Below are 25,179 nucleotides of genomic sequence, written 5' to 3' on the forward strand. Positions count from 1 at the left end.
GTTCTGGTCAGAAGCGTTTTTGAGTGGGAAACCATTGATGAACGCAATTTTTTCATACAGTTTAAAAGTTCAGTATAACAAACAATGTATACGCAGTTCTCCCGACGGCAGTCTTCAATTTCTTTCTTTATATGAACATTTTTGCTATCGTCAAAAGCATTCCCAATTGGTTTTATATGGCAGTGTTAACTGTTTGATGCAATCGATGGAAACACTCTCAAATAATTATTTTGCTATATATCAGAAGAATGGACCTTTATCTTCAATATTTTCACAATGGTATTTCACAATTTTACAATTTTCAAGATTTTTGTCCGGTAACGTTGGACATGTCTCCCCAAGTCCACCTTCAATTGCGCCAGCACATCGCGGAAAATCTGGCGGAAAGAAAACGCGCAGGCGTTTCGGAGCGAGCTACGTACTGCGCGGCTATGAGGCCGGCCTCATACCCACCGCCCCACTAACAGTCGTTTCATCCTTTACACACTTGGCACATGAACGTGAAAGGCAGAAGTGCGGCCGCTGCAACATGGTAGTGAAAGGAAATGTATTTGTGCTGTTCTGAACGGAGCTGTCTCTAAAGAACCAAAGCATAATTCATGCCAAAAATGAAAAAAAAACTACTAACACTGTGCTTACATTTCCTGCTTTATCCCTGAATAAGCGCTGATTCACGGGATACACATTTCAAGTTAATGTTATGAACAACGCTTTTGATCCACGGACATTATTCAGCTTTTTTGCCCCTTCAGTTCAACGAATCATCCTGACATATGTAAGCAAACTAGCACTTTATCCGCATGTGGCGATGCCAAATATCTCTAATTAACACTTTAGAGTGAGTCCGTTCAGAACCGCGCCGCCCGCTTTATTGTTTGAAATTACTCACGAACAGCAAGCGTATCTGCACTAAAGTCAGCCAGCTCTTTCTTTGCGCCGTAAATATTTTCGCTTATGTCTTTTCCAACGAATTTATTATACTAACCCTGTTCTCAAACATCAGTTACTGCTGCCCCCATCTTATATATCCTCGCGCACTGATCATAGTCTTAAAGTCAGATTCCCGCACTGTAGAACCACCCTTTGCTTGAATTCATATATTCTTCGAACTGAAAATGACTAGAACCACCTCTATTGCCTTGATTGCTGCAATCACCGATGTCGAACATTTCAAGAAAATCACTTTTGATTTTGTATTCCCTCCTCTCTGTAATGCCTCCGGGCCTGGAGAGTATTGAAAATAAATAAATAAATAAATAAATAAATAAATAAATAAATAAAAGAAGTAACACTTCTGCTTGCCGTCACCAAGCACTGAAGTGGACCATACAGATTATACAACTCATGAAAAACAGTTGACGACCAATTGATGACCGTCGAGAACACAGAAGCTCTGGACAGACTTGAAAATGAGCTTAACGACTTTTTTTTAAGACAACCACTCGCTGAAAGCGCTTTAATTTGTTACTTTTGTACACTTCTAAGCCGGTTCGCTCTATTTTACTGCTAATGTTATTGCCATGCAACCCTCATGCAGCAAGCCTGCCAGCTGGCTTGAGCCTCGTAACGAGGAAGCATAAGCATGGTGCATATTGGACCGACTCTCAAGGTGTCCGTTATGGAATCGTTAGGCGAGGCCGTCACGGGTTAAGTCCCTGACTGTTATACAGGGGCTTCGGGGATGGCAGCTCGGGTTGAGAGCTGCAAAGCGAGCTCTGACCATGACATGGTTTTCGGCGTTAGGCTCTCTCTGTTGCCAACCAAACCCTTTTCATTTCCGTCGCCACTTTAGTGCAACGAATGAAACTACAGGCGACACACACTCTTAAATACTTCTTAACAGGCTCAGAACAGAGTAAGTTTCAACAGTGACGTACACAAAGTCTGCATAAATCTAGAACCGCGCGGAAACGAAAAAGTGTCTTATTGGCTGTTTTTGCTTGCTCCTCTTGACACCCAGTTATTTGTACAAAAGCACTGAAATTATGACGGAACATTCGGAATACCCTCTTGGTAGTTGGCGCAAAAAACTGAGACTAGAGAAGAAAAAAATAGCCGTTCAATTTTACGTTTCCCAGCTGTATGGCAGATAATACTCAGTAGGGTAGGAGTGCGGGACACACAGCGCTTGTGTGTCTTCGTTCTTCGTCGTGTGTCTTGCTGGTTTGCGCTGGTATTTATATGTAAGATACTACTCGCCTTCTTATCACCGCTTCAGTTTATGGCTCATGTCACTTTCCTCCTGCTAAAGTTAATAACGTGATAATAAACTATCTGCGCTCTTAGTCAGAGATAACAGAATATTTTTTCAACAAAGTGCACATTGAGTTATATATTTCAGCTGTTAATACATGCTCTCACAGGTTCAAACATTTCATTTTTCGGCGTAGTATAGAAATTTCTAAGTCCCTCTAAGGAGCTTCTTGCGCTTTTGATTTTAGAATACTTAAGAACTAAAATTATAGCAGAAGTCATTTTATTTTGAGTAACTCTGCGCTTTCAGTATATTTTATACGCTGCAGATTGTGACTGTGGATTTAGTAGAGCGCGCTTCTTTTCTTCTCTCCTCCATGGCCACATGCGGCAGCATGTGGACATAGTTAAGCACATCAATTCGAATTCTCCGCTAGAGGGGTCCACGCAATGAATGCAAAGAGAAATCAGCGCTCAATTCAGATTTGGTTCAGGGCGGTTGAACGTCCCAAAGCGACACAGGCTACGAGGGACGCCGTAGAGGAGAGGTCCGAAAATTTCGATCACCCGGGGTTCTTTGACGAGCGGTGACAAAGCTCAGTACAGAGGCCTCTAGAACTTAGCCTGCACCGAAGTGTAACGGCCGCGGCTTAGATCGAACCCGCGTCTTTCGGGTCAGCAGACAAGCCCAATAGACACAGATGCACCCCGGTGACCTGAACATGGTTATACAATAGCTTCGGGGGCGATAAAAATTTTCTAAAGAATAAGAAATGAAAACAAAAGGAAAAGATTCCGTTGGAAACGTTGGAAATATTCCATTGGTAAAGACGAAGACGGCTGTTCTGTTTAGCGGCGGCATTGCCATCGCTGCGCGTGCTGGGACCTCGCCTTGGTTGACCTCGGACTGTTGCCGCCCTGCTCCTGAGGTCCCAGTGCCTTCAGTAAACCCCCGTCTTACATTTGATGAAGTCGCCGGGTAACGATATCGGCTCTGGAGCTCCGTAACCTCACTCTTCCGACACCTGTGATACCCGTGGACATCCAACATCAAGCCGTGCAAGCAGGCCCGCCGACTGTCATCTGCGCCGGCTCTCTACGCCAGCGGGACCCGGCTATCTTCAGCGGAACACATGAACATGACATGGAAGATAGGCTCGCATCTTGCGAACGTGTAAGCCCGTACAACAAATGGGAGGACGAGACTGAGCTGAGCAATGGGATTTTATATCTTACCGGCGTTGTCAACTTGTGGTATCGCTACCATGAAGGGGACGTTGGAACCTGGTCGGCCTTCAAGACAAAGTTCTTTGAAGTCTTTGATCGCCTGGTTGTCAGACAACTCCACGCTGAATACCGCTTTTGTGAACGGTCGCAGCACGTCTGTGAAAGCTTTACCAGCTATATAGAAGATGTCATCGCCCTCTACAACCGAGTGGACGTCAGCATGCCGGAAGTTGACAAGCTAAAACAGATCTCGAAAGATATTGACGTCGATGCCTTTCAAATCCTGCTAGCGTGGTACTTGTGCAGTTTCGGAAGTCATTACCCTCTGCCAGAGCTTCGAGGAGCTGCGCAAGCAGAGGGTCCTGGTTCGTCAGCGTTCAGCTCAGGCCGAGTCGCTTGCCGGACTAACACGTGCAGCTGATAACTCCTCGCTGCTGCAGCAAATCAATGACTTTGTACGTGAGGAGGTAGCGCGTAAGCTTTCCCTTTTGCCTAGCCCTCAAGGGTCCCCACCACATTTGGCCCCGGCTCTCCAACATGCTATTACAGAGCAGGTTGTTGAGGCGCTTCCGTCCGCCCATTCACTATCACCTGTCACTGCTCCGCTGACGTGCGCTGACGCGCTCCCCAGACATGTTGCCACTCCTCTGAATTATGCCGACGTCCTCCCAAGACCTGTCGCCCGTCCACTGACTTATGCCGAAGTATCCGCATGAACTCGGCCACCTAAGTACCCTACAACGTCGGTGCCCGTACAAGCGCCGGCACCTTATCTCCGGCCCCCTCCGAGAGACCGAGATCCCTGGCGCACAACGGACAACCGGCCTATTTGCCACACTTGCGGATTGTCCGGTCAGGTAGCCCGCCATTGTAGTCACCGTCTTCCAGATTCGGCATCGCCTGTCGGGTACTGAGCTCCAGCGCCTCAGTACTCCGCGTTTGCTGAGCCCCATCCGTTGACTCGTCCTTACTCCCCCGACCGTTCAGCGCTTTCCGACCGCCGTTCCCCTTCGCCCATTCTCAAGAGCCGCAGTTCCTGAGGCAAGAACTGCGTCCCGTCGAACTACCAAAGGCCTCAGCTATCACCTGCGAAGCATATTGACGTTTCGGTCGAGGGAATTTCCGTCATGGCGATTGTCAACACTGCTGCTGCAAATTCAGTAATAAATGCAAAACTTTGCCACATCATGAAAAAGGTTAAAACGCCAACTGCCGGTCTCGTGCTGCGCACGGCAAGTGCTCAGCACATCAAGCCGTCAGCAGCTTCCACCGCTCGAGTTGTAATTCAGCACTTCCTCTATAAGATCGAGTTCGTCATCCTGCTGTTTTGTTCTCACGCTGTTATTTTAGGCTGGGATTTGGTGTCTCGTCATGCCGCTGTCATCGACTGCGCTCGCGCAGAAGTCGGGTTCTCTGTTCTGCCCCAATCCCTGCCGGACGCTGTTTCTTCAAAGCCATGAGTTAAAGCCCCCGTCCCCGAATACATCGACGTCCCTCCATGCTCTTCTGTCCTTGTGCGCCTCTCTTATGACTCTCTCCGTAATAACACTGTCCTCTTTACGGCAGCCTGTACTTTTCTCCACCGCAAGTGTCTTCCCCTGCCATAGGCCATCTTTATTTGTGTTGACCTCTCCGTACTCTGGGTCTGTAAACCATTTTCCTGTCCTAGTGCTTTGCGCCACCGCGAATGTGTCGGCAGTGTCCCACGCATCGCGTCTATTCTAACTCGTGACGAGACTGCCGATGCATCGCGCATCAATTGACTGTGCTTAGCCCACCATCTTCTACATCCACTCCTTCCTCTACAAAACCGTTTCTCCGCTCCATCGATGCAGATCTTCGTCCGCTGCAGCGCACGCACCTTCCCCACATACTCCATCAGTTCCGCGCCTCCTTCGACTGTCATCACAGCTCATTGGGCCAAACGTCGACTGTAACGGATCGCATCGACACAGGTGCCCGCGCTCCACTACGGCAGAGCCCCTATCGTGTGTCGGCAACCGCACCAAGTTATTGAAGATCAAGTCGACCAAATGCTCAAGAGCGGCATCATCGACCCCTCAAGCAGTCCTTGGGCTTCCTCAGTTGTGCTCGTCAAAAAGAAAGACGGCTCCATCCGTTTCTGTGAGGACTACCTCCGTCTTAACAATATTACGCGCAAGGACGTTTATTCCCTGCCACGCATCGATGACGCGCTAGACTGCTTGCAAGGTACCGAACCATTTTCTTCTTTAGATTTATGTTCCGGGTACTGGCAGGTACCCATGGAGGAGGGATCGCCCCAAAACAGCCTACGTAACCCCTGACGGCCAATATGAATTTACTGCGATGCCTTTCGGCCCCCAGGCAGACCTCTCCTTTATTCATTAAAGTCTCTCCCTCTCCTTTCGGCCTTTTTAATGGTCTCGTCACGTTTGAGAAGATGATGGATACCATTCTGCGTGAAGTAGAAGATTTGGCTCCGTTACCTCGACGGCATCGTCGGGTTTTCGCCGGGATATGACACTCACCTCTACCGTCTAAAGCACGTTTTGATCTGCCCCTCTGACGCCGGCCTCCAGCTCAACTTAAAGAAGTGTCATTTTGTCGCCCGCCAGCTTACCATATTAGGCCACGTTGTGTCCAAGACACCGGACCTGGCCAAACTTCGTGCTGTGGCTGCATTTCCTGGACCTTCTTCTATCAAAGAAATGCGCAGCCTCCTCGGTCTGTGCTCCTACTTCCGTAGGTTGATACGCAACTTTGCCACAATTGCTGCTCCTATGACACAACTTAAGTCCGGCAGTGCCGACCTTTCGCAATGGTCCCGAGTCTGTGATGATGCCTTCGATTCTTTGCGCCGTATCCTCATCGCCCCGCCGATACTGCGCCATTTCAACCCAACCTCACCTACCGAGATCGATACTGGCGCCAGTGGGGTAGGCCTCGGCGCCGTACTCGCCCAACGCAAATCTGGCTTCGTCAAATACGTCGTTGCCTATGCAAGCCACACGATCAGAAAAGCTGAATTCGATTACTCGGTCGTTGAAAAACACTGCCTAGCGATAGTATGGGCCCTTACCAAGTTCCGCTTTTACCTCTACGGCCGCCCGTTTGAAGTCGTGACCGACCACCATGCGCTGTGCTGTCTTTCCTCTCTGAAAGACCCATCCGGTCGCCTCGCGAGGTGGGCCCTTCGCCTACAGGATTACGATATCCGCGTTGTGTATCGTACTAGCCTCGAGCATCAATACGCTGATGCACTATCCCGATGCCCGCTTCCAGCCGTTATTTCTAGCCTTTCCACCTTCGACGCCTCCTCGCCGACGCTTCCCATCAGCGCCATGCCTTCGGCACAGCGTGCCGACCCATGGATTTCTTCTCTTCTTGACTTCTTCTCCAACCCTACGGCTGCGTCTCCATCGCGTGCTCTTTGCCGCCATGCTTCCCATTTCTCAATTCGTGAAAATCTCCTTTATCGCCGCAACTACAATTTGGATGGCCGCAAGTGGTTGCTAGTTACTCCCCGTCACCTTCACTCGGAAGTCTGCGCCCATTTTCACTCTGAGCCGGAGTGTGGTCATGTCGGAGTGTTCAAGACGTACGCTCGCATCCGTCTACGATATTATTGGGCCTTACCTCTAAACGTCGCAAGCCACCTCCTCATCGTTCTGCTGGAGAATTTCAGCCGCTACCTTGCCCGCCAGGCCCATTTGACCGCGTCGGCATTGATTTATACGGCTCCCTTCCGTACACTTCAGCCGGCAACTGTAGGGCTATCGTCGCGGTTCGCCATTTTGACAAGGTATGCAGAAGCCGCCGCCTTTCCGGCTTCCACAGCCTGAGAAGTTGCCTCGTTTATTTTGAACTGATTCATCCTTCGTCTCGGCGCCCCTCGTCAATTACTGAGCTACAGAGACCGTGTGCTCTTGTCCGACTTTGTGAAAGCACTGCTCACCAAGTGCAATATAATTAATCGCACCACCTCCGCGTATCATCCAGAAACCAGCGGCCTCACCGAGCGTTTTAACCGTACCCTTGAAGACATGTTGTATATGTACGTCTCTTCAAACCACTCTAACTGGGATCTTGTTTTTCCGTACGCAACCTATGCGTACAATACCGCAACACGGTCCCTACTGGCTTCTCTCCTTTCTTTCAGTATGAAACCGTGCCAAGAAGATGGAGACAACGGAGCCTATAATAGAGAAATGTGTTTTTTTTTAATCGCTGCTCGCAGTAGCGCGCGTCCCCTACCCCGATGATGTCAGTGGGCAGACGGGGGGAGCTTGAAGGCTGGCTCTTCTGCCCACTGACGTCATCGGGATAGGGGACGTGCGGTGAAGTGTGTCGCCCTAATTAGTTGCAAGCTACTGCGAGCAGCAATTTTTAAAAGAATATTTATAAATTACAGGCTCCAAGCAGAGCTTTCAAATATGACCAGGATAACCACATGGACCATCTCCATAGATCTGTTGCAGCAGAATATGGCCATCAAAATCATTTCAGGGTCCCTTTAAGATTATGACGCGATAGCGTATCGAATTAACTGTCATATATGCAGAACGTCATTCTCTACTTTGCATTCATTAACCCCTGGGAGTCTCATACCCCTCCTTGCGCAGTGGCGCAGCGGTTAAGCGATGCGCCATTGCCCTGGGATGGTAGTTGCTTCCAGCGGTGGGCCTTGTGCGGCCCTGATTTCTTCCCCAGCGAGCAATCAATAACATTACTGCCACCTGCTACGGTGGGCACTTTGCTGACTATCCGTTCTGCAGGTTGTGATGATGCTGTAAAGTCACGTGGCCTCCTAGGTTGCTCGCTGAGCACCATTTGCCAGAGTGGCGTTCGTTATTTTTTAGTCAAAACGTCGACGTGGGCATCGACAACGCCAACATTAGATCTCCTGGTGAATGCGGCCTTTAACTTTGTCACGTTAAAATTATTACGGCTCCAAGCATACTGGCGAACCAAATGTCGATGGTTAGTAGCGTTCCGGGAGTTTTCACTTTGATTCCAATCAGGCTGCGTTTAATTCCAGCCTTCAAGTTTGCTCGTGTTCCACTTTTCGATAAATTATTTTATTGTAGCAAGTCGTCGAGTGTATCTCCATTCGCAGGGGACTCCAGATATTTATGTAGGGCCTCAAGATTGCCGTCTTGCGACAATGGTTGTAACCAAGTCAAAATTCTAGCATGGGGCTACGATAAGACACCCTAACGATTAGGTGCATGTGAGAAGTTAACGCCGGTACAGGTGAATGAAAGAAGATTTAATTTCTTGGCAAAATGATATGAACTCTCATTGGCAGAAGTAGCATTTAACTTACTTTTTTTCATCGTGCTTACGCGACAAGTTCTCTGTCACGATTGATTCTTGACCTTCGCCTAACGAAAATGTGTTATGAAATGCTTCCAGCACCTGCTCACAGCAAGCTACGGCTAAGATAGTCCGGAAACCGCAGTGAACCCGAAGACGAGCCTGAGGGCAAACATGGCGCACAACCGATCCGAAACATACCGAAACTTTTTATCTGAATCCTGTTCAGAAGAGGAAAAACTGGCACAGTAGCCCCGAGTGGGACTCGAACTTCCAGCTGCGCGAATGGAGCAGCTATGTAAGTCGCGATCAGAATGACCTGCAACGCTCTGGCGGCCATCTTTTCCTGGTTTGCGTTTGGTAAAAAAAAAATGAATACGATGTGCTGCACAGTACTAGGCACGCGGGCACGCTGCGCGGCAACTATATACAGAACTTGGTAGCAGCGCCCGACTCGCATAGCTTCGTGACATCAGCTTGTACCACCTGATACGGATTGCAAGTCATACTGCGCGCAATAGTACGTTTCCGTACGCCTCAGGCCACTCGAACATCGCCTATGAGAATCAGCCAAAGCAACCCTAGTGGCCCAGAGTGCCCCTCGCGTCGCTGAAGCAGCAAACTCACCAGCATTCTCGGCAGCGTTTGGACAACTCTGCGCTTCGTGGTGGCCAGGACAACGGTTACTTCAATTTCCTTGTTCCTGAAGAAGTGTTTGCACAGTACAGGCTGCCAAATGAAATCAGGCTTAAATACAGCTTGTTTTATTCACGAAACAGAGAAATTTACGCCACAGCTGCACGATACCGATCTGTGCTGGGTGCACTGTCTCCCGTTATTGATATTAATGCTTTTTACCTACGCCTTAACATCGCCTGCGTGCAACTCCCCATCATCCTGCTTCTGGTTACCCAACGATCAGTGCAAGACGCTGAAAGCAGTGTAAAGTAACGAACAAGTGAAGAAGGCTCGCGATAGTTCGCCGCTAATATTGTAAAGACAGCTCAAGAAAGACCGTGTTATTCAAGACGCTCGGTCTATTTCTGATACTGACCCTTAAACTTTTTCGCGGAAAAAAAGAAGACGCGGCCTTGGAATGGGGCGGCGAGAGGGGTGGGGAGAGATTTGAAATAGGACCGTTACATCACGTAAACAGCACGAACAGGGGAATGAGTACCCGACATTGTGGAAAACCTATCCCCCCCCCCCCCCCCCTTTCCTTCGTGTTCGATGCGGCTGACCATCATTACCGTGCGTCAAGACAGCACCGGCTGGGCGAGGAGGGAAGTTTTCCTCATGGGGTAAGCGGAAACAGTGACGGGAGCGCCACCTCGAAGGCTACGCGGAGCTCCGCAGAACCTTTGAGAGACTCTCTTCGGGATCAGGCCAGCGTCACGAGCGGTTGCTGCCGCACGCTCTCGTCACCTTCCGCGGCAGGCGCACGGGGATCCGTCGCGCCTTGCTGCTGAACTTCTGGTTCCAGGCAGCGGAACGAGCGCAGCAAATGCTCCGGGATGGCTTTGCCCCAAAGAAAGCGGCCGCCATTGTCAGCGCATCCAAACGTTCGCCGCCGATAGCCCCCAAGTAGCGCCCCTGCCCCAGCCGTAGCCTCACGTAGCCTCCTATTTCCGAGGAATGCCTCGTTGATGTTGTGTAGCTAGCCGGCCCACTCTGTGTATTAATTTCAAATGTAATAAATAGCATGTGAGGGTTCACGCTTTGTCGTCCCTCCCTTTGTTCCCTCAAGCACGAACCCCTCCACGGTTAGCGAGCGAGAACGCTACATCCGCGGAGTGGAAGTGCGGGGGCGGAAGACTAGACCCCGATAATTCCACAACATATAAAAGCAGCCAGCTTAATTGCATCGGCATAGCGAAAAAGTATGCAGCACGCAGTTTTTGTGACTGGAGCATTGTTACTACGCTGCCCGACTTGAATGCGTAACTCCCACGAACGGGATCTGGCGCGCTGTTCTCGTAGCATTGGCCTCGTTAGTAAATTGCCAGCGTTATTACTTTCTGATGGTCTCGGGCATGAGCGGAGAAGTTCTGCGCTTATTTTTTCTTATATTTGCGCGTGCTTGGATGAAAACACCATTACAAGATATATATTTTTCTCAAGCTCAAGCATGCATGTAAATGGCTTGCGGGCGATATGTTTCGTCAATGCACTGCAAGTTGGGAATAATAAGGTCGGCAGTGTTTATGTGTATTTCTGTTCCGCGTCGTATCCGAGATAAGGCTGCGAAAAAACGGAACCACTGAAAATATTTCCAAACTTCTTCTTTACAAGGAAACTACACCTGTAGCAAATGCTCCCATGTTTTTAGCCTTGATATTGTCTCTAATTATCACACTAATATGTGCTACAGAGTGGACATTTTTTGCAATTAACTGCGCTTTTTATGTTAGCTGCAATTTTCATGTTTTTCAAGTCCCTTTTTTGCTAAGCAGCGGCTGTCATGCTTTCGGTTTTTCGCTTTCTAGTGAATACTGCCACCTAATAGTGCGAGGTTGCGCACAGCTGCCTTGGAAGACTGCAATGCAGCGCTTGCGCTATTGCTTATCGACCACCACTACCGCTATATCGATAACAACAACAACCGCTTTCTCCTGCCCGGCTCCCGATCTCCAAGAACGTCTCACTAAGAAGTATACGTGACATTATGTAAGGCAAAGCGTCAGGTTTCAGGCCCTGTCGTTTCAATGGCATGATGGAGATTCGCAGCAGAGAAAGATCTATATCCAAGTCGCTGTCAATTAACTTGTCACGATAAAATTTGGACCTAGAAGGTTTGTCGCGAAGGCCAGCTGCGCCACACGGATCCATTCTTCAGAGCTTATCATTTTTTGGGAAGGCACGACATGGTGTGCTCCTTCCCCCAGTGCACTACTGCTACAACTTTTAGCGGAACAAAGCTTTCGCACCCCTACCCTTCGCTGGTCTGGCAGCCGCGTGGATGAAATTCGAGCTCAAACGACTGCGGAGACAAGCGGCGGCACTCGCACCGCGTCCCATGCGTGGCGCGTATCGTCCACGCAGCTGCGGCAGGCGCACGCTGAGAACGCCGTGACGCCGAAGCGGCCGGGCCGGCCGGCCACGGAGACAGGGCAACACCTGACGTCACAGCTTCCAAGGAGAAGTAGTTCGGGGCACCGCCACCAGGTGCACCAGTTCGAGGAAAAATTGAGGAGAAAAAGTGCGTTCCGCTGGTTTCGTGCAAAAACCGATGCGGTTTCTGCCGGCTTAGGAATGCCTGCTTTCATTCCAGTATTAATTTAGACCACCTAAAAATTAATGCAGCATCCCTTTAAGCTAAACCCTTTTCGTCAGCCTCCACGTTTCTGCCCCCGTAGGTGAGTACCGGTAAGATACAGCTGTTGTATGCTTTTCTCTTCAGGGATATTGGTTTGATTTGATTTATTGGGGTTTAACTTCCGACAGCGACTCAGGTTATGAGGGACGCCTTAGTGAATGACTCCGGAACTTTCGACCGCCTGGGATTCCTTAACGTGTACTGACATCGCACAGTACACGGGCCCCTAGAATTCCGCCCCCATCGAAATACAGCCGCCGCGGCCGGGATCGAGTCCGCGTCTTTCGGGTCAGCAGCCGAGCGTCGTAACCACTGAGCCACCGCGGCGGGTCTCAGGGATATTGGTAAAGTGCGGTGTGAGATGGTAAAGTGATGATGTGAGAGATCATGCCATATGCGCTCCACTCCATTTTTATTCTTCTAGTTATTTCCCTCTCATGATCCAATAAGCTGTTGAAAGTCAGCGCTTGTGTCGTCGTACTCCTTTGTCCGTGTTTTTTGCCGCGCTGTTCTGTGAAGATGTGTTACCAACAAGCCCGCTCTTCAGTCCTCACGAATAGCATAAATTTTAACAAGGGGCAGGGAATTTCAGAGCCCGCAACGTGTCGGTGATAGGCTCATTCTTCCTCTGGCCGGCGGGTCACAGTCATGAAACTGCACATAACATTCAGGACAAATAAAAGGTACTCACTCGTACTGTATGTAATCCTTGAGATTCCCCGTCTGGAAACTATAGGACTTGTACCGCACCTCTCTGAAAAAAAAAAAGAATAATGGGACTAGCGCAGCTTTATTCTGCCGCGACAGAACTTAATAGAATAAAAATTTACTGTGGTTTAGCTCTGGATAAATCTGGAGTGTGTGAGACCTATATCTGCCTGGCTACGCTCATGTTCGGCTTGAAAGTGAAGACACAATCGTTTTGCACACATCGTAGTCACGTAACGGCTTGACCATTCTTTATGCCAGTGAAGAGACTTCGATCGACGCGCATCGCACGCCGCTTATCGAGGTGTATCGCACTCTCTTCCTCCGTCTCCTCGGCTCGCCGCCTCCTCTTGGTTTCGTTCCCACGCCGAGCCCTGGCTTATTTCCTCTCCTCCGCTCTCTATCTGGCAATATATGGCACAAATATATTATCGCTGAAAGGCAAATGACTAGAAATCAGAAGAAAAAGCAACCACATGCCGCCAGTAAGATCTGAATACGCGACAACCCCATTTCACTTCCTGTATAAATATATATAAGGTTGAATAATTTAGGTACTTCTCAAAGACTCATTATCGACGTTTTGCCGAAATGTCGATATTAAATGTGTCTGAGAAGTGCTTACTTTATTGAGCCCTATCACTATATATATATTATAGTTAAGAAAATCTGCTCCGTTGCTTATATATATATATATATATATATATATATATATATATATATATATATATATATATATATCCCACAGTGTCATAGCCCCTACGTTGTGACTAACAGTATTATAAATAAAATTTCCAAACACTACAGCATCTACAAAAGCTCTGTTCCCACGCACTCAGAGAGCACCAACACAGCGATAAGAGTTGCCTGCTCGCGCCGGTGTTATGCGGTGCCACAGAAAGTTCTCCCCCAGCTTGGCAGTTGCTTTGCAAGTTTCGTCTCGCGCACTTGGTCCGTCAGCAATTCTGTAGCCTCCCCTTCAGCTCGTGAGCATGCCGTGCACCAGTCGCCGCGAAAGCGGGAGGAAACGACGAACTGTGAACGCGCCTGTGAAGTAGAGCAAAGGTTCTGCTTCATGGTAAAATCCATACCCGGCACAGGTTACATCTTGGCATGCAAGCTCGCGATGTCGAGGAATTGGGAGGGGAGCGAGGTTCAACAAGCGTGCTCTCGCGAAGTCGCCGGTATGAAAGATCAGGCGAACCACGGTGATGCTACTCGGCTGTTAGAGGCTGAAGTCAACGCACACCCGGCCAGCTTAGCGTGTTCGGTCACCGAAAGATCACCACAGACGCTGCGAATGCCGGGGGCATCTCGACGCTCAACCGTCTCGTTCATCTGAATGATCATAGTTAGGCATGATTGTGCACCCAGGCATAGAACTGCAGCAGGTTTGATGGTCGCCTGATGTTTTTAGGCCTTCGCTTGCACAGAACCGAGGGGCAGGGAAATGCGGGGGAAGGGGCGTTCTTTTGAACCATCATCATCATCAGCAGCAGCAGCAGCAGCTTGACGACACCCACTGCAGGGCAAAGGCCTATCCCATGTCTCTCCAATTAACCCTTTCCTTTGCCATCCGTGGCCACCGTATTCCCGCAAACTTCTTAATCGCATCCACCCACCTAACTTTCCGCCGCCCCCTGCTACGCTTTCCTTCTCTTGGAATCCACTCCGTTACCCTTAAAGACTAGCGCTTATCTTGCCTTCGCATTACATGCCCTGCCCAAGCCCATTTCTTCCTCTTGACCTCTACTGGGATCTCATTAACCCGTGTTTGTACACTCACCCATTCCGCCCTCTTCCGATCTCTTAACGTTACACCTATCATTTTTCTTTCCACAGCTCGCTGCGTTGCGTTGAGCCACTCACCTGCAAGGCCTGGTGCACTGGTTCTGGCAGAAAGGCAGCCAGTTCATGGTCTTCATGTAGTCGTTGCACTTTACTGCGGAGAAGGAGGAGAGCCGTGAGGGCTCGAGCACAGGCACACAGCGTGCAGCACTCACGGTGGGCGAGGTACTCGCAGAGGTTGCCCTTGAGCACGTGCTTCATCGAGTACAGCTTGGGGTAGCAGTCGCACGTGTTCTTCCACTGGTCCGCCAGGCACTTCTCGCTGCACTCCTGGCATCGTCGAGATTGAGGTCGAACGGGAAAACCTTGGATGACCGCCTTCTCACAAACTTACCGCGACAGTGCGAGGTCCGCAATTCTCTTTAAAAAAATACTTTATTTGATTGCTTCTGCGGTTTTTGTTATTAAATCCTGATTTTACACGTTTCCTTTTAATTTTACTTTTTAGTCACGTGCCTATAATTTCGATGTTTTACATTAGTTTCAGCAGTGACTTTACTTGCTCGATTAAGCAGCTCCTGCATTTGAAGTCGCCCTGCCTGCAATGCAAGATGAGGGCACCGTAAATTGCGGTGGTCCTTTTTTCAGATTCATCCTTTTCTCCTTCTCGGCCGAAACTGCCACTGGCGACAACGTCGCTTACCACAACCGGCCGGTGACAAAGGGCGCACATTTTAAATAAGAAAAACAATATTTACAAATAAAGGCTTACTTTAGCAAAGCGGATACTGAGGAGCCCCTCAGGTCTTTTGAAACGAGAGATTTATAGCGACAGCTGTACTCCTTACTGCTTGCTCTTTCTGACCGCGCTGCTTTCTCCTCAGCCAGGAGGCACAGTTTTCGCAGGAACTCCGTCTATGTGAAACTGAGTTACTGGTGCAGTTATCCTCAGAAAAGCATCTTTTTTCCCAGCGTGTAGAGATACTGACTTCGAAAAACCCACCACACAGCCAGAATCACTGCGTTTGAATGCCCATATTGCCCAGGGCTGTAAATTAGTGGAACTACTGGTCATTGTAATCGTCATCATGGGCCTGACTATCCCCACTGCAGTGCAAAGGCCTCTCCCATGTCTTTCCAATTAACCCTATCCTTTGCCAGCCCTGTCCATCTTATCCTGGCAAACTTCTTGATCTCATCCACTCACCTAACACTCTGCCGTCACTTGCTACACTTCCTTTATATTGGAATTCTGTCCGTTACCCTTAACGGCCAGCGCTTATTTTGCCATCGGATTAGATGCTCAACCCAAGCTCATATTTTGTTCTTAACTTCGACTAGGATGTCATTAACCGGCGTTTGTTCCCTCACCCACTCTGCCCTCTTCCTGTCTCTTAACGTTGCACCTAGGTGCAACGTTAAAAATGATAGCTATCATTTTTGCTTTCCATAGCTAGTTCCGTTGTCCCATATTTAAGCTCAACGCTTTCTGTTAGCTTCTACTTTTCTACCCCATCGGTGAGCAACGGTAAGGTACAGCTGTTGTATACTTGTCTCTTGAGGGATATTGATAAGCTGCTATTCATTATCTGAGACAACACGCCATATGCGCTACACCCCATTCTTATTGTTCTAGTCATTTCCCTCTCATGATCCGGATCAGCAATCACCGCCTGCCCTAAGTAGACGTATGCCCTTACCACTTCCAGCAACTCCCTACTAATTGTTAACTGCTGATCACTTCCGAAACCATTTAACGTTAATTTAGTTTTCTGCATACTAATTTTGAGACCCACCCAACTTACTAAACAGTTAACTACCGACAGCTTGTATTTCCGGAGCTACGTTTCTCTGCGTTTCTGTTTTCTTTTTTCGTAGTTTTTTTTGTACTTCTATTTAGTGTTTTTAAGTTGCGTTGAACTTTCAAACCTACGCCCGTTTAGTTAACGTGGGAGTGATAACTTTTTCCCATTCCTTCTGCACTGCTCTGCATGAACACGTTTGTTTTGTATGTCTTTGCTTCTTGCATTCATTGTAAGGGACTGCAGTATTTTGTAAATAAAAAATTGCACAGTATTTAAGACTTTGTGTTATCGTGGGCTACCAGATAACTATATTTGCTTAGTGGTTAGTACTGTTAGTAATTAGTACTTATGTCTCAAAGGCCTTAAGGTTAAAGTACTTTAGATGAAGACCTTTACGCTAAAGACATTTCGGTTGAAGGTCTTTAGGTAAAAGGCATTGAGGGTGAAGGCCTTTATGTGAAACGCGTATACCTTGCAGGTCTTCATACTGAAGGTCATTGATCTAAAGGCCTTTGCCTAAAAGTCTTCACTACACCCTATATGCCTTTGACAGAAAGGCCATTGGGTTTCTGCGTATACACTGGGTCCTCTGTTAGCTCTCTCATGCTTGCTATGGCAGCTGTGCTTATGACGTCATTGAATTTTTCGTACCGCTTCTTCTGGACATAGGACAACGCCGGGTTTCGATACCGTTTTTCCCGTTAATAAATATCCCTGCCTGACGGCATTTTTTGTGCCGCAAATAGCGTCGTCGTCGGCTGAGAGCACTAGGTGGTTCCAGAAAATTGGTTAGCATTTGCGCAATGTGAAGACGCTCAACAACAATAGCACCAGAAAACCTTTTCATACAAGCCTATATACATATAGGCGTTGATCCACCAACAACTGCAAAGAAACTGATGCAAACATACATAGAAGTTGCAACAGACGCAGCGACGAATGTAAAATCTAATGCTACAGCATTTCAGTCTTAAGGTGATTTAAGCATCCCAATATATTATTTATTTAATGCTTCCACGAGTTTTACTTAAATGCCTAAAAAGAAGATGCAAGAGGTACGTCGCTGCAATAAAACTGAATTCGATATTTCCGATCCCCGCGGTTAAAATTTTAATCAGTATTTTTTATGCCCAGAATGAATACAACAAGCATCGCACAACTGAGCTGCGCTAAATAAACAGTTAGCAAAATGAAATATATCCCGAGTGTCCCAACACGCCGGCGAGCAACATGCCATTCCTTTCATTCACCTGCGGCTTACAACTTTTTCTTTAAGCCATTACTGAAGTTTCGGGAGGCACGATATATAGGATGTTTTTTTCCCTTTACAGATTTTTATGTGAAAAATTGTGAGAGATACTTCGGTGCAGTCTCTTGAGCGCAATTTTACAGCAAGACGGACATTGTGTGCCTCTTATGGGACAATAATTTAACAATTAATTAATTTAATCTACCTAGCAAACTTTTTATTCCTGATTTTAGGGGCAAGGTAATATTGCGAAATTGATGCCGTCAACATCAAAGGTGAGCTGTGTTTTCAAAATTTATTCATTGGCAATGCGATCCGAAATATCGAACGTGAAAATTAGCCCAGCCGCGGAGGCTCAGTGATTACGGCGCTCGGCTGCTGACCCGAAATACCGGGGTTCGATCACGGCCCCGGAGGGCCAATTTTGATAGAGGCGAAATTCCAGAGTCCCGTGTACTGTGCGATGTCAGTGCACGTTAAGGAACCCCAGGTGGTCGAAATTTGCGGAGCCCTTCGCTACGGCGTCATTCATAGCCTGAGTCGCTTTGGGACGTTAAACCCTAATAAACCAAACCGAACGTCAAAATTATGCATTTGAAACCTCCTTGAGTTGGCTTTGGCTCATTGGATATTTGTAAAATCACCTTTCGGACTTCTGATGCATCTAATACAGGCTAAGCTGGTGTGCTTGATGGCCTAGAAGAAGTTAACTTAATTTTATAATTATGTATTTTAATTAGACATTTATATTTATTTTTAATTTGGCAATGCGGTACAGCCAATTCAACAAACTTTCAAATGCATAGTTTTCACGTTCGATAGTTCGAACCACATTGTCCATTAAGAAAACTTAAAAACATGGCTGCCTTCGGTATTAACGGCCATCAATTTTACAATATAACCTTGCCCCTTAAGTCAAAAACGAAAAAGCTTATTAGTTAATTTGAGTGAACCAATCGTCTCATTATTGATTCGTATGAGGCACATAAAGTCTGCTCTGTTTTACTATCCCGCTGAACAAACCGTACCGCCATATCTCTCACCCTTTTTTCCACACTTTTCCACACACTTTTCCGGGCACCGTTGATCCCCTGGCCCAAGCCCTCGGAGGACGGTGGGAGACTCACCCTTCGCCGCACCATAAAAGAGGTCTACCTCGAGCTCCGCCTCGACAAACGCCTTTACCCTCCCCCTCATCCATCACTCACAGTGCCGGAGGCTCGCCTTCTTCGGCACGTTCAAATGAATGCAGTCGTCACCCCGTCTCGCCTCTTTCTCTATCGCTATCGATCGGACCCTTCCTGTCCCAACTGCCCCTGTATCTATGCTGACCTTGCCCATTGCCTCTTCTATTGCCCGGCTGCTCAGCAGTCGGGTTCCTACCCCCCACCTTCTTTATCCATCACCACCTGGCTCGACTGGCTTGGCGCTGAAGGGGAGGAAGAACAGCGACTTCTGGTCGCCCAGGCGGTCGACATGCTCGGCCTGTAAATTTTGGCCGAATAAACGTCTTCTACTACTACTAGTAGTATGTACGTTCATGGCGCTCGTGAACGTCTCTGTGACTCTTACTTCGTCCCTTGTCTGTTTTTTTGCGCTGAATTCTATATAGCAGGTATGTAAACAGTTAAATATATCGTCCTGTATAAGTCCCGTAAATTTCCATAGGCAGGCTGTCATTGACATGTTAAAGGCTGCGCTAATACGTATGATATGGCTTCCTTAATTCGTGCTCGCCCTTTTCGCGTTTTAGGAACGAAATATAATGAACTCCTAACCGTTTCGAGCTTATTCGCAACTCAAGGAATTTACGATTCTTTTTTATGGCAAACGAATGAATGCTCAATGTCAACTTTACCTCCTGTTGAATAACGTCGCTGGTGTAATTGAAACGCCTGGTCATTTCCTCGTAGTCGGTGCACTGCGTCTCGTACGGCGACTTCAGAGACAAAACGTTCGTCTGAAAGGAAGGGACGAAATGTTATGCCGCAGAATGGAGTACGACGTAAGAGCCCCGCGTGCTTCCTTCCACTGTGGCTCACTGCAGTTCGTACTGCGAGAGTACGAACTGTCGCAGCTCGGAGGTGGTTGTTCGGAGATGTTCAAGGGGGTTCCGCGACTAGGGATGTGGACACAACGGCTCAAAAGAAGTGTTATATTTGGATTTCTGATTTCATTCATGCATGAAAGTGGCATTATGCTTTGAAACAGCATTTCACGTTTGCTCGAGCTTCCAGGTGCGAGATATGTCAGTTCTGTTTGAAGGCGAAAGCCTTACTAGCCCTAGTACGAGAAACCAGCCTTGCGTTGGTGTGCTAGTAGGCGCAGATGGTGCAGAAAATCCAGGCGATGACAACTGGTTCAAAACTTGATTGTCCCACCAATTTACTGATTGGTTTATTGATTGATTAATTGATTGATTATTTAATTGATAAGTTGACCGATTATTTGATTGGTTAATTAATTTATTGATTGATTGATTGATTGATTGATTGATTGATTGATTGATTGATTGATTGATTGATTGATTGATTGATTGAAAATTTATTGTTCCACCAGTTTAGGAGTCACCCTGCTCTCCGCCCACGGCACGCAGGCTATGGAGATGTGCGCCCTGCCCTCCGCTATTGCAAGAAAATAGGGTGATGTCATCAAGCGGCCGTACGACGCACACAGCACGCCGAGCATCGCCATTTCATCTCTATATTGCCACCCCCCCCCCTCCCCAAGCGGCCCCGACGTGAGTGTGGCGCCAGTTTTCCCGCCTACATTCGTACCAAAATTCTGAGGAATCGTTTGTAGTCCAGCGTAATGGTTGGTGTCATACGATTTCTCGTTAGCATACACGTCTCTTAGTCAAGTTGGAGGCTAGCTCGCGACAGTATTCGATCCGAGTGTCCGAGTGTTTTACTGGGACCTTTGTCGATTCAGCGTTTGCAGAATTAGCGTCTTGATTTTAATTCTCAATGGGCAACCTGCGTCGAGGTCGAACGCTCACGATGAAACGCTTATGCTTTCGCCTTCACAGCACGTAAGCAGTCTTAAGTGCCCACTGATTTTTTTTCCAAAATTTGTCCTACCTGTACAATGCGCGTGCGATTATTAATGTCACGTTATTATTGTCATTTGTGAAACAGCAGTTTTCCCTACTCAATTAAAACAGGCTAAGATAGTTTCAATATTTAAGAAAGGCGACCGATCACAAATGCAAAATTACCGCCCTATTTCTATGCTTCCCTTCTTAAGCAAGGTTGTAGAAAAGTTACTAGAAATACAAATACATTCCTATTACGCCAAATTTAATATCTTGTCTCCTTTTCAATTCGGTTTTATACGTGGTCATTCAACGGAAAGTGCCCTATTATATTTTTCTGACTGGATCAAAACACGACTTGACAGCGGTATGATGCCGGCGCTGTCTTCATAGACTATACCAAAGCCTTCGATAATATTAATCATTGCATTCTTAGTTCTAAACTGGAAAGCTATGGTATTACAGGCCCGGCGTTGACCCTGATCAAAAGTTATTTATCCGACAGGTACCAGAGCGTGTGCATTGAAGGTATATTGTCATCTCCTAGACTAATTAATAAAGGAGTGCCCCAAGGTTCAATTCTAGGTCCCCTCCTTTTGCTAACCTATATTAATGACCTTCAGACTTACTAAAATACAACCCAATGTCTCTTGTACGCTGACGACAAAACCATCATGGCAACTGGTATCACTTCTTTTGAATTAACCACAAATCTTGACTCGTTGCTGCTATCTTTAGAGAACTGGAGTCACGCTAACTGTATTCAACTTAACCCGCCTAAAACCAGTTTTGTGGTAATTCACGCCTCTCAAAGAAAAATTACTCCACATTTATCAATATCTATCAATATTGTTTCCATACCGCAAACACATTCTGCTACATTTCTAGGTGTGATAGTTGACTCGAACCTAAAGTTTAATCATCATGTTGCCTGCGTTGTTAATAAAATTCGTTTCGGAATGAGGGCTCTTATCAGAACGAGGCCGTTCTTTAGCTTACATACGTTGCTTTCAATCTATTACGCATTCATACACTTCCATATTAATTACTGTATCACTTCATGGTGTAGCACATACAGAATTCATCTTTCTATACTCATTTCTATGCAAAAACAAGCACTTAGAATCATCACTTTCTCTTCTTTTACCCAGCCGTCTGCACCTTTGTTCCATTCACTACATGTCCTGCCCCTTGAACTTGTACACAAATTTCAGGTCCTGGTTTTTCTTTTCAAAGTCGTCAATAAGTATATATGTGTTAATTTTGTCCCTGAAAATATAATTGCAAATAATAACGTCACGCGTTTTGCTTTGTCCAACAATTTATTGTTGCCAAAAGTACGGACTAATTATGGAAAGCAAACTACATCGTTCTTTGCCATCTCCACTTGGAATAATTTGCTCCCTTCACTGAAATCCCCAATGTCGTTGTACAAATTCAAAAAAAATGTTAAAACACCACTTGTTTGAATCCTTAGATGTTTAATAACGTTTTTGTGTTTCCAATCACTATGTAACATTCATTTGCTGTACACTTCTTTCCTTTTTGTCTCTATTTGCCCACCTTTCTTCTTCTTTCTCTTTTTTTACCTCGGATTGTTGTGCATGCGCCGGTTTATGTATTCTGTTCATGTAGCCATAGGAGGCCCTATTTGCAGTCTCGACTTTTGGGCCTCCTGATGTATATACCCCATAACCATGTACTGTAAATATGAATAAACTTGATTTGATTTGATTTAATTTGATTTGATTTGATCTTCATCATAAATAACGTATTCACAAATAAAATGCCTCTGGCGAAAAATATCGTGGCAGCATGCCTTGTGTCGCACGGGCAGACACGAAATATTGGACATTCATTCTGCACTATAATTCTGCACCAAAACTAATGGCAATGACATGAACGCGATGAAGAGGAATCGCGTACAGGCACTTGGCCTCTCCTTTAAGGCCCTCGTTATTTAATCGTTGGTAGCACCGAGTACCATCTGCTTTATCAATGCATGCGCCGCAGAGGCTTCGGACAGCCCTTTTGTTATGAAAGGTGCGAAAATAGCACGAGCTTGGTGGCGATCTTGCCACGGATCGCCATTTGCCGAGGCCATCTAGCACATCGGTTCGGCGTATCCCTAACGAACGAGTGACGCCAAAGCTGCGGACTCGCCTGTTGGGCGCTGAGCGTGTATCGCTTCCCCGGTCGGAACATGGCGCTGCTGCTGACACCGCCGGTGAACTGTCCCTGCTGGTGCACCAGGGCGGACATGATGGCCTCCTTGGCCGGCACGCCCTCCAGCTCGGTGGCCAGACGGAAGGTGACGCCTGCGACAAACCACACCTGCCAAACCAAACCAAGCGACAAACCTGCTCGCCGCAAAACTATACGTAGATGCTGCATAGTAGTGTCCGCCCAAGCACGCTGATTCAAACCCGTTTTGAATAAACGCGACCACGCCTCACGATTCGAGCTAAATATGTGGGCACTGGCCTTCCGGCCGCTGGGTTCCGCTGCCAGAGATGTGGGGCGAGGAAGCCTCGATGCGTCGTGCGCCTCGTGCCAGCTGAGGGCGATGACGTCTTTGTTGTTCGGTCCACAGGTAACGTTTTGGTATCTCTTATACTGTAGACACTGTATACTGTAGACTTATACTGTAGACTTAGTGTAGACACGAAGTTCCAATTTCATTCCCTATATTATGGTTTCCACCCCTGAGAGCATTATTGAAAACAGTATCCTGACACGAATTCCTATATGACTAGAACAGTGCAGCTGTAATAATTCGCTCACTCATTTATTTCGAACGTATTGTTGAGGGCCCCGAGGCGAAAAAGCTTGAGAGTGTCTGAGACCCGTACAAAGCAGCAGCGTGCAGAGTACCGCAGTGAAATAAGAGTTCACACGCAAGAAATATTCACAGTTTAGCATTTTAAAGCGCAGATGTCAGAAACAAAACCAAAATGAACAAAATATTATAAATAGTACTGAGAGAAAGTAGTAGTAGTAGTAGTAGTAGTAGTAAAAGACATTTAATCAACCATAATTTATAGGCCGAGAATGTCGACCGCCTGGGCGACTAGAAGCCGCTGTTCTTCGTCCCCTTCAGCGCCAAGCCAGTCGAGCCAGGTGGTGATGGATAGAGAGGGTGGGGGGAAGGAACCCGACTGCTGAGCAGCCGGGCAATAGAAGAGGCAACGGGCCAGGTCCGCATAGATACAGGGGCAGTTGGGACAGGAAGAGTCTGATCGATAGCGATAGAGAAAGAGGCGAGACGGGGTGATGACTGCATTCATTTGGATGTGCCGAAGAAGGCGAGACTCCGGCACCGTGAGTGATGGATGAGGGGGGGGGGGGGGGGGGGGGGGGGTAAAGGCGTTTGTCGAGGTGGAGCTCAAGGTGCGGCGAAGGGTGAGTCTCCCACCGTCCTCCGAGGGCTTGGGCCAGGGGATCAACGGTGCCCGGAAAAGTGTGTCGCGGGCGAGCTGATGGGCCAGCTCATTGCCGTCAATCCCTGAATGCCCAGGTACCCAGCGGAGGAAAACGATGGAAGGCTGCAGTGCGGATACCGCTCGTTCGACCTCCTCTTGGAGAGAAGGGGTCAGGGTGCGTTTCTGTATTTGGTGTATAGCGGCTTGTGAGTCTGAATAGACTGTGTACTCTTGGAAAGAGGGAAGGAGGGCAAATGACTGGAGGGCATGCGCAATGGCGAGGACCTCGAGGGACAATGCGTCTGGAGGGTGTAGGTACGGCCCGCTGGTGTGGGTTTCAGGAGCAGGGAGGTGTGGATGGTACAGGGCGTAGCCGCAGGAACCTTGAGGAGCCACGAAGGAGGCATCCGTGTAAGCTACACCCTGGGTATCAAAGAGAGGGGAATGGTGCTGTGCGGCCGCATGACGACGTCCGGCGTGCAGGACGGGGGACATGTTGGTCGGGAGGGGAAGGATACGAAAGTATTAACAGTGAAGAACCATTAAAAATTAGAGATGACTGCTGCGACCCGCATTGCTAGAATACGAAAGCATTAACGCCTACTCGGCACTCGTCGGCCCTCTTTTTTGTTCGTTCCTTGGTGGCGCAGAGGTTATGGCGCTCGGCTGCTGAACCGAAAGACGCGGGTTCGATCCCGGCCGCGGCGGCTGAATTTCGATGGAGGCGAAATTTGAGAGGCCCGTGTGCTGTGCGACGTCAGTGTACTTTAAAGAACCCCAGGTGGTCGAAATTTCCGCAGCCCTTCACTACGGCGTCCCTCATAGCCCGAGTCGCTCTCGGATTTAAACCCCCATAAGCTAAACTTTATCATTTGCTTTTTGTTTCTTATGTAAAAAATGGCTGAGGCTTAACTTGGTTAAGCCTGGAGAATGCGAAGCATCATCGTGTCGCGTAATTTGGAGGCGCACAACCACAGCGACGGCGCGAGGTGGGCCCCCGTTTCTCCACTGCCGTGACGTCATCGTGTCACGTGGTGTGGCATCATCGTGTCACGTGATTTGGAGGCGCACAACCACAGCGACGGCGCGAGGTGGGCCCCCGTTTCTCCACTGTCGTGACGTCATCATGTCACGTGGTG

At 47.9% G+C, this 25,179-nt stretch overlaps 1 protein-coding gene across 1 annotated transcript in view; it reads right to left on the reverse strand.

The window, feature by feature from the left end:
- LOC149360902 (uncharacterized) overlaps positions 1 to 25,179 on the reverse strand; it is a 124,751-nt gene that overhangs the window by 12,974 nt on the left and 86,598 nt on the right. The window contains exons 18-23 of the mRNA XM_089569417.1: positions 22,782 to 22,936; positions 19,443 to 19,544; positions 14,746 to 14,860; positions 14,612 to 14,684; positions 12,726 to 12,788; positions 9,346 to 9,421 (exon numbers count right to left, since the gene is read on the reverse strand). Of these exons, the coding sequence (XP_089425543.1) occupies positions 9,346 to 9,421; positions 12,726 to 12,788; positions 14,612 to 14,684; positions 14,746 to 14,860; positions 19,443 to 19,544; positions 22,782 to 22,936 (584 nt within the window). The remainder of the gene's footprint in view (positions 1 to 9,345; positions 9,422 to 12,725; positions 12,789 to 14,611; positions 14,685 to 14,745; positions 14,861 to 19,442; positions 19,545 to 22,781; positions 22,937 to 25,179) is intronic.

Source organism: Amblyomma mixtum, chromosome 2 (genome assembly GCF_055824585.1).
Source record: "Amblyomma mixtum isolate Tamu chromosome 2, ASM5582458v1, whole genome shotgun sequence".
NCBI classification, from domain to species: domain Eukaryota; kingdom Metazoa; phylum Arthropoda; class Arachnida; order Ixodida; family Ixodidae; genus Amblyomma; species Amblyomma mixtum.